At 33.0% G+C, this 10,317-nt stretch overlaps 1 protein-coding gene across 1 annotated transcript; it reads left to right on the forward strand.

Annotated features, from left to right (window-relative positions):
* The first annotated feature begins 4,628 nt into the window (after positions 1-4,628).
* On the forward strand, positions 4,629-9,901 carry LOC107778559 (ATP-citrate synthase alpha chain protein 2). The gene is made up of 12 exons (XM_016598840.2): positions 4,629-5,043; positions 5,739-5,915; positions 5,999-6,160; positions 6,327-6,407; positions 6,947-6,998; positions 7,306-7,420; positions 7,563-7,644; positions 8,234-8,329; positions 8,456-8,557; positions 8,654-8,770; positions 8,864-8,980; positions 9,673-9,901. Exons 1-12 carry the CDS (start codon positions 4,945-4,947, stop codon positions 9,742-9,744), a joined length of 1,272 nt encoding a protein of 423 aa, XP_016454326.1. The 5' UTR covers positions 4,629-4,944; the 3' UTR covers positions 9,745-9,901.
* The last annotated feature ends 416 nt before the right edge of the window (positions 9,902-10,317 follow it).

The following is a 10,317-nucleotide window of genomic DNA, read 5'->3' on the forward strand; positions in this document are numbered from 1 at the left end:
ATACGTAGTTCCGAGGATATGTGGCGTAACTTAACACAAAATATAAGGATAAATAAAACTGTAAATATAGATTGAAGAGAATGCGAAATAGATAAGGTCATCAGGAACAATGAATCTTAGGATTCAACAAATAGAATCAATCTAAGAAATCTGAAAGAACGATATTTTACTATAGAAGAATATAGCGTTTTTATTACAATGTAAGCCCTGAGAAAAACTTGTTTTACAGAAATGGTAACCAAGCCCTTTTATAGTGGAGGGATTTGGCTCTAAGCATAATAAAATAAACATTTAGTAGGAGACCCACGATAAGTCAACTTTTCCACAATTTCTGCCAAGATTCTCTCTAGTGGGATTGCAACGACTTTTGTCTGCGAGCTCGATCTTGCTTAGAACTCTCGATTTTGGTTTGAGCTTGATTTCGACTCGAGCTCTTGATCTTGGTTCGAGTCCGATCCTGGCTCGAGCCCTCGAATTGATACGAGGTCAATGTTGGTTGGTCTCTGGATTATTAGCATGATAGATCTACTCTGCCTCATGGTTCGATTTCGATTCGAGCTTGATAATGATATCGAACTCGACACGATCGGCTTCCCCGGGTTCGAGGTTAGTTTGTTCCACCTTCGGGATCTTACTTCGATAGATCATTGTTCGAACTCGATCGGACGTGCTGAGGGCGAAATCTATTTCGACCGTATACAACGCTCTTTTGGAAGTCATTTCAACTTATTAGTATGATGAAAACTTATTCTTGTCACATTATAGCATTAATTGTGCTCTTTATGATAATTGTTAAAACACTTAAACTCGTGAAAGGCTTGGGTGGTCACCCATGTCATATAATATCACGTCTGACTAAAAAAGAAAATTCAAGTCATAATTTGTCCTTTTGCAATTGAATTTTCAATGAATTTCTTCATATCAAGGATTAGGTTGGTTATGCTTTTTATTTGATATGCTTTGATATAATTATTCGTGGAAAAATATTAATTTACTCCAAATTAAAAAATAGATAAATTTAATCAGAAACGTAAAGTAAAATCACCTTCAGTATGATTCACCTCTCCTTCTAACTCTAAGTAAATGAATCGGTAGACAAACCAACATATATGAGATCTATTTTGAGTGTGAATCTTGACATGAGATAGTGGTGCATTTCTGTTTCGTTTAGTGTTGGTGCAAAATATTTTGATTTTCTCTTTGAGTAATTAGGAATCACTGAACTTCGAAAGATTTTAATAATAGAAGTAATTTAATTATTAACTAATCATGCGTTCCACGTTTATCTTACTTTATTATTAAAAAAATCATGTTGTAATGCGTTGAATTTTAATTATATGAATATTTTAAAAATTCTTGTTTGAGTTATAAAAGCATGTAAACATATTTATCTGCTCGGTTTCTTTTATTAATTACATAAAATGGTTTAGTTAGAGATAATTAAGTACAAATTATTAGTTCTTTTTAATCCAAAGAGATGGCATCTCTGCAAGACGACATCATATTGAAATTAACACCATCTACCTTAATATAGTTGTAGGACATAGAAGAGTAAATTATCTCATGATTTGATGTATTACTATCACAAGTGGCACAATATTCAAAATACTAATAGCAACAAGAGTAAAAATCATGATGAACCTTTTTTACATATAATATGTCCGGAAAAGACGCTAACATCAACATTTCGTGACAAATATATTAAGTAAAAGCTCGAAAACACATCAAGTAACAAAATTAAAGGTAACAAAATAACCCAAAAAAGAAATATTTACTGATCTATAGAATCTATTAGTAACTACAAACGGTAGAGATAAAAATTATATCAACCATAAAAGGCATGAAACGTAATGGAAAAAAGTAAAATAAGGGTACATCGAAGACAAAAGATTTATTAAGTTATACAAATTAAATAATTGTGAAGTCAAGTTTCCAACAAGAAAACTGTTGTTAAAAGAAATCTAATATTTCAGAGGTTCACGAAAGAAAAATAATCAAAAAGTATTTTTTTCGAACTTATGTGATACTCTTTTTTTTTTAAGTCAATCTCAAGAAATGAATCTTTTTATATTTAGTAACGATTTAACTTTAAACTTTCTATTATCGTTAGTGAGATGATTAATTTACAAGCCACAACAATTCCTATATCTTATATTAGACCATAAGTATCAAAAGTATTTCTTTTTTTATTAAAATCATTGCTCAGTTAAACATCTTCACATAAATTAAAATGAAGAAAATATTAAAAATAACTAAAATAGTGCGAAAAAAATAAAACTCCCACGACCAAAAATTGCTATGAAGTAAAAGTAAACGAAGATACCAAAAAATAATATTTGTCAAAGGAAATTTTAATTTTTAAAAAGTTTCATAGAAAGTGTAATGCAAATATATAGTACCAAATTAATTAAACAGTTAAAATATACGATCGGGTGGAAATTTGAGAACATGAAAAGCAAACTTACTATATGAGACAGACAAGTAATGTGCAATGTTTTTTTTTTCTCTTCAAATTCTTTTTACGTTTGAGGTTCACATAAATATTTCTTTATAGGGAATGGTTTTATTTACAACCAAGCAATTTTTAGGCAAAAGATTAATATCAAACCAATTAATAAATATCAAAGGACGCATCCATTCATTTTGGGGTGTTTTGCACGACATTTTTTTCCTTTTTTTTTTCTTTTCTTTTAACTAAAAATGATAATTAAAATATTCAGAAGGATATTTAGGTAATTTAACTTTAAGTTAGGGAGTTTATGATTTTAATATAGTATAGAACTATAGATAGATATGTCCAGAAACACACAATTGTGATTTCGAATAATGTCCGTGACGTCCATGTATTTCAAGAACCATTATGTCATATGACAAATTTATTCATTTTTTGCATATGTACACCAAATTAAATTAGTTTACATAAATAATGATAGAATCGAGGTAAGAATATATAATAATCAGCTATAGTTAAGTGATAATTGTTTATGTGAAGACGGAGCATGTATTAAAACCACTTGTGTGTTTAATTATTTTTTTCTAGTGAGTTGTGACGTCGAAATACACATTTAATTATACTATATTAAAAGTACAAAACTCTTTTTTATCCTCTAAAGTTAATTTTATATTAGATAAAATAATTAATTAATTATTTTTTAATATTTAAGAGTTTAAAATTATCTAAAATCTTAATTATTAAATATTTCTTTATTTAATAGTATATGAATCAAGTCCTATTACTTAGGACTTCAAAATCATGTTACTATACCAAATAATTTGAGACTAAAACCAACATGCAACACTTTCAAACTATATATTGTTTGTATGTTTTTCTCTCTTTTAATGTTCCCTTGTTGATTTATGTTTACAACTTTGTATATATTAATTCTCCTTCTACATATATATATATATATATATATATATATATATATATATATATATATATATATATATATATATATATATATGTGTGTGTGTGTGTGTGTGTGTGTGTGTGTGTGTGTGTGTGTGTGTGTATATATAAAACCTCCTATTTTTTTTAAATATAAATCGGAGAAGTATCTAAAAATTATTAAAAGTTTTTATCCATGTCAATGCTTTTAAATTGAATGTATCTACTGAGATAATCGAACCTCTATGGGACATAATCTTTTCCTTTATTGAGTTAGTTAAATAGAATCAACAATCATTATTCTCGAGAATTATACTTTAACTTTTAATTTATATATAACTCAAATATAATTTTTAAAATAATAGTTATATGATTTTTTATGGAGATTAAGTACACGCGCAAAGCGCATAACAAAAGACTAGTTACATAAAAAAGGCAAGAGGTTTTTTGCTATAAGTCACAAGGAGGTAATATTTTCATGCTCATACTCATTAACAACTTGTTTGGATGGTTGTTACATATCGTTTTATAATGTATCGTATCGTATTGTATCGTTTGACGAATATAATGTTTGGATAGATTGTGGCGTTTGCCGTCGTTTTATGATATCACGCACCAGGAATATGAATAATAAAATTACAATATTATAAAGAGAAATTATGATACATGGTAAAAGAATATTATATAAAAAGGTAGGATAAATGATAAAATAAAATTATTTAATAATAATTAAGGGTGAGATTGAGAGACAAGGTAATGACGCGACCACACCAAATCGGTCATTACATAAAGTGGTACATTTTGTTGTTACGTAATGACAGAATTAACGATACGATATAATAAAATTTAATGAACAATCAAAACAAACATGGTATTTAAAATAACAATACGATATGATACAATATGTAACAACCATCCAAACAAGCTGTAAAAATAAATATTCTTTTAATGCTATGGCTGGTGAAAATAAATTTATTTTGAATAAAAATTTTAAAATTTTAAACGAGATGATGATACGATTCAATAAGGGAAAAAATCCAAATTCACCTTCAATTATGTATAATGTTTGTATTCTTATCTGTCATACTTTTCGTTCAGATCAACCCTGTACTTAACAAACTTGTCAGAATTTTGCCTAATTCTCACAAGTTTATTAATAATAAGTATTGATATGGACGAAAAGTATAACGAAAAACAAATATAAACAACGAAAACAAGTAGGAACTTTTTCCATTCAGCAAAGGACACATGAACGAATAAACAAAGTTGAGGGGGGCAACAGCATTATTGTTCATTGTTAAACACGCCCAACTACCTCCGCCCGCAGTCCCTTATTAGTCCCCACACCTCATTTCCTTCATCTCCTCTCTCTCTGCTTAAGCCTTCACTCACCAGTTGTTGTCAATTTGGTGAAACCACCCAATTCATTCGTCTCTTAAGCTAATTTATTTCAGATCCTTTTACTTTTCTACTCAATTATATACCCACCAAGTGTTTGTATCTTTTTCTAGAGCTCTCTGTTGTAATCCTTCGTTTGAATTGTAAAGAAAAAGAACATGGCAAGGAAGAAGATCAGAGAGTATGATTCTAAGAGGCTTCTCAAGGAGCATTTGAAACGCCTTGCTGGCATCGATCTTCAGATCTGCTCTGCTCAAGTAACTCTCTTTTTCTTTTTTACTATTCCTATACTATGTTATTGATCTCCTTACTACCGAATTGTAATGTAAATTTCGGTAATTAGTTTCTTTATTGGTTTTTGCAAATGAGGTTTGATCCGTGCGTCTTTTTCTTTTGTGGGTTCTTGTTGTTTGATCAGTTAAGCTCGAATCTGCTGTCTCTGCTTCCTTTGTATTCCTCATTACTTTCTTATTTGCTATTTTGTGTAAATCCGACTGTTAAAAGTTGAATTATTTCCTTGTCGTTATGATCAACCATTGTGTTTGTGAAGTTCTCTTCTGGGTCATTGTCCTTTGCTACTATCCCAACTCTTACTCTATTAGACTTGCTCCAACAAAACATTTTCCTTCATAATGAAATAGCTCTTTATCTTCCAAAGTACATCTAATACAGCTGCAGAAGTTGAAAGTTCATTACTGTAGAAGATAATATACTAAGTGAATTCGATTTTGCAATTTTCATTTGTACCAATCATCTTCCCAACAACAGAAAATTTTAGATTCGTAATGAATCTCTTGCGTTCTACTTTTTCTTATTGTAAAAGAAATTATAGGCGAAAAAGGTAAGAGTGCTCTAGATGTGCATCGCTTCTTTTCTTATGTATTCTTAACATCATTTCCCAGATCATTTTTCTAGCCAGAGTTCTCATGTAGAATTATTTGGTTTTTGATAGGTGACAGAATCTACAGATTTTACTGAGTTAACAAACAAAGAACCATGGCTTTCATCGACAAAGTTGGTTGTAAAACCAGACATGCTGTTTGGGAAGCGTGGAAAGAGTGGCTTGGTCGCATTGAATCTGGATCTAGCAGCAGTTGCCGAGTTTGTCAAAGCACGACTTGGTGTGGAGGTGAGCAGAAGGTTTAAGTGTTTTGAAATCTTTTACTGCTTCTTATTGTGTTATAGTCATCTCACACGTTAATTCGTTTCTAGGTTGAAATGGGTGGCTGCAAGGCACCTATAACAACATTTATTGTTGAACCATTTGTTCCCCATGACCAAGAATATTACCTTTCCATAGTCTCTGAAAGGTTGGGGTGCACTATTAGCTTTTCAGAATGTGGAGGCATTGAGATTGAAGAGAATTGGGACAAGGTTAGTTGGTATAGAAAATTTACTCTTTTTGATCCTCTAACAACTACTATTTGTTAGTTTTTTTTATTATTTTGGTTGACTCTTATTTATTCAGGTAATAACCTGAAAGTTAAGTTATTTCTCTTTAATGTGATAACCAGATTTTATTTATTTCTATAATATACAGGTCAAGACAATATTCCTTCCAACAGAAAAACCTATGACCCTTGAGGCGTGTGCTCCACTGATTGCTACTCTGCCCTTGGAGGTGATCTAAAATTTTAGTTAACTTTTGTTTTATCCTTCTAATTTCCTTTTAGAATTAGTCACTAGTCTCGATTAAGCCAACATGAGTCTGGTTGTAATAAGGAGAAAGGTTTTCTAAAATGCGAGGTCGTCAATAGCAACCCTTAGAAAGCGTGCTATTATATTGTGCATTGTTGGTAATTCTTGGTCACGGGTTCGAGCCGTGGAAGCAGCCACTAATGCTTGCATTAGGTTAGCTATCTACATCATACCCTTTGGGTGTGGCCGTTTCCCGAACCCGGCGTGAATGCGAGATGCTTTGTGCGCCGGGCTACCCTTATTGTTGGTAATTCTTGAAGATATTTATTATAGGTTGTATTATTGTGTATCTATCATTTCTGATATTCATTCCGTGAGGGAAATTGTTTATATATTGGTCTACTTATTGCTGGACTATCAGTTTTGTACTAATAAGTATTTTGATTTCAAAGATTAAAACATTTCACTACTAACATCTCATCAACCTTCATGATACTTGAGCTAAGATTCTGGTTGACTCAGGTACGGGGAACGATTGGCAATTTCCTAATGGGTGTTTTTAATGTGTTTCAAGGTATGTCATGCTTTACGATGATTACATGTTTCTTACATGCATTTGTGCTCTAATTTTCTCTTTCTTTTATCTTTTGGTGCTATATTTTAGATAAGTGCCAGTGACTTTATGAGGAAAATATAATTTTGTTTATTGGTATAAGCAGATGAAGAGGAAACTAAAGTTCCTTTTAATTTATATTAAACTAGACCTGTTCTTAATAGCTAGTTTTTTCATTATGTTGAAACAGGTTGCTTTGACGTCATTATTCCCTAATTTTATCTCATTGATTATGCAACATTGTTGCTTTGTCTTTGATATTCCTCAGATCTCGATTTTAGTTTCATAGAGATGAACCCTTTTACGCTTGTAAATGGGGAGCCATACCCATTGGATATGAGGGGAGAGTTGGATGACACAGCAGCCTTCAAAAACTTTAAAAAGTATGTGTTTTCACTAGCTTTCCGGATGTTGAAGTGCCTATTCTTGTTTTACTTTTTTCCCTCTTAGGAAGGTGTCGAGAAGAAGAAAAATCCAGATTTAAAAAACAGTTTGCTATTGTTTCATCCCTCTATGACTTTTCAGGTGGGGAAGCATTGAGTTTCCTCTGCCCTTTGGAAGAGTTTTGAGCCCTACTGAAAGCTTCATTCACTCTTTGGATGAGAAAGTAAGTTCAATTATTTGTCTTCATCCAAGGGTGTTTTTGAGGCCAGAGTTATCAGATTGACTTGTTTATTCTTGTCCAAATGATTTTGTTAGAGATAAACTTTATCTTGGATTTACTGTCATGAACCTATTCTGGATATTGAACTGCTGGAGCAAAGACTCCATTATAATCCATTATTCAACGTTTATTCTGTGCTGACGGCATGGTATGGTACTATATGAACTTGCGTGCTGCGGGGGGTAGGGGTAGGGTTTGAGAAGTCATCTTTTATGAGATCATGTGTTAAAATTTTCTGTCTTGAATGTTTGTGAAGGTAGAAATGATCTTATCCTTAAACCTTGGCGGCAGGCTATCAGCCCTGCCCGCCTGTAAATTTGTCAATAAGTGGACATTGACTGTAAAAGCTATTAAAAGCATTAGATGTTAATGATGGTTTGATCTCCGTTATACAGTATTTGAACTACTTGACTATCATACTTTTCGGTAATTTTTAAGCTCTCTGTCTTTCTAATGATATTTATTCTAATGGAATTGGAGCATAATATCTGCAGTCTTTCCCTTGGTTATGTTTTGTCTTGACATCTTGCAGACTAGTGCCTCCTTAAAATTCACAGTTTTGAACCCAAAAGGCCGTATCTGGACAATGGTGGCTGGAGGTGGTGCAAGCGTTATATATGCTGATACAGTAAGTATATTCAGAACTTATGATGCAACACCTTGATGCGAGGAAGCATTTTCTCTCTTGTCATTATTCCTCTCGCATACAATATCAATTCTGGTAGTTCACTGTTTATATACTCTGTTTAACCAGGTAGGGGATTTAGGCTATGCCTCTGAGCTTGGTAACTATGCCGAGTATAGTGGGGCTCCAAATGAAGAGGAGGTTCTGCAATATGCTCGAGTGGTTCTAGATGTATGAACTTGACTGATCTCCCTATCCTGGTCAACATGCCCATGTGGTGTTCATCCTATTTTAACTTAACCAGTGTCCACTTTGATGCTTTTGTAGTGTGCTACTGCTAATCCTGATGGCCGTAAGAGAGCTCTCATTGTTGGAGGTGGTATTGCTAACTTCACCGATGTTGCTGCTACTTTCAATGGGATTATTCGGGCTCTCAGGGAGAAGGTTGGCTGTGCATTACCCATTTAGACTGCAGGTTGTTTAGTTTTCCTATAGATAAAAGGCAGTAAAAGTACATTATCCTTTTAAACTGAACAGGAAGCCAAGCTAAAGGCAGCTAGAATGCATATCTATGTACGAAGAGGTGGTCCAAATTATCAGACTGGTCTAGCAAAAATGCGTGCCCTAGGAGAGGAACTTGGAGTTCCCCTTGAGGTATAAAATCAGTCTTTGTTGGCCAAAATATTTTTTCCCTCCTTTATTATAGGGTTGCTACAACAGTCCCTGAATTTCGATTATAGCACATAATCCTTTTAACAAATTTTAACGCGCATCACAAAAACTTGTCATCCAATGGAAAACTAACAATGGAACACTGCAACCATTAAGGTGGAAGTTTAACATAAATTCTAGTGCTTGTAATAAAAATTAAATGACTAAAGAATCAAGTCTTTGGTGCTTGTTTCTCAGTATTTCGACCCATCAGAAGGTCCTGAAAATGGATGTTCGATAAAAAATTTATGTGTCAATGAAATTTGAAAGCTCATTAACCATATGAGACAAAAGAAAGGGATATAAATCTGCATCTCTGCTTTCAATCTGAATTTTCCTTTATTTGATTCTAGGCATTCTATTTTCCTTGTAGCATCTTCCCAACCACTCGTTTTTTCAGAAGTTTGGGGTCGGATATCTAGGCTACAACAGGTTTCCAGTTTGAATATAGGAATGTTAACTGATTGGTAGAGTGGTGATAATGGTATCGGATCTGTGATCCGTATAATTTATGAATGTGCAAAGGTGCCTTTACCTGTATTGTAAATGCAGTATGTGCCTACTTCAAATTTTCAGATAGGATAGAACGTAGAAGTAAGAGATGAGTATAATTGGTGTTGATTTTGCTATTGCAGGTTTATGGACCAGAGGCTACAATGACTGGCATTTGCAAACGGGCAATTGATTGCATTATGTCTGAAGCTTAGATGATGTATACTTTTGGTTCATTCATTCAACAATTCCAAGCACAATATGAATTTGTGAACTCTTCATAAGTGCCCAAGTCATGATCCGCAAATCAGAATACTTTTGTTGCATTCTTGAAATTTCCTGCGATTAAAAAGAAACTTTTTTGGATTTTCATTGGCCTGTGATTATGAAATTTCCTGCAGTTTGGACTATTTGGAACATTGACCCGCCCTAAATAGTTTGGATAAAGAAAGCTTGTTGATATATTACTAGTAATATTTGTTAAATTCTTCTCACGCGCGCAGTGAAGTGCTTCCCTTTGTTTTTTAGTCAAACAAAAGTCAAAAGTTGATTGTCTTTTTTGGTTTCTTGGAACTATAATGTCATATACAGGACAAACCAAGTAGCTCGTGAAATAACAAAACGCTTCATGTTGAAAAAATATTACTTAAACAATAATATATTCGGGAGAGGGCGGGCATGGCTCTCGTGGATGACAAGATGCGGGAAGCGAGACTTACATGGTTCGGGCACGTGCGGAGGAGGAGCCTAGATGTTCCGATTAGGAGGTGTAAGCGGTTGGCTCTAGT

Source organism: Nicotiana tabacum, chromosome 19 (genome assembly GCF_000715075.1).
Source record: "Nicotiana tabacum cultivar K326 chromosome 19, ASM71507v2, whole genome shotgun sequence".
Lineage (NCBI taxonomy): Eukaryota > Viridiplantae > Streptophyta > Magnoliopsida > Solanales > Solanaceae > Nicotiana > Nicotiana tabacum.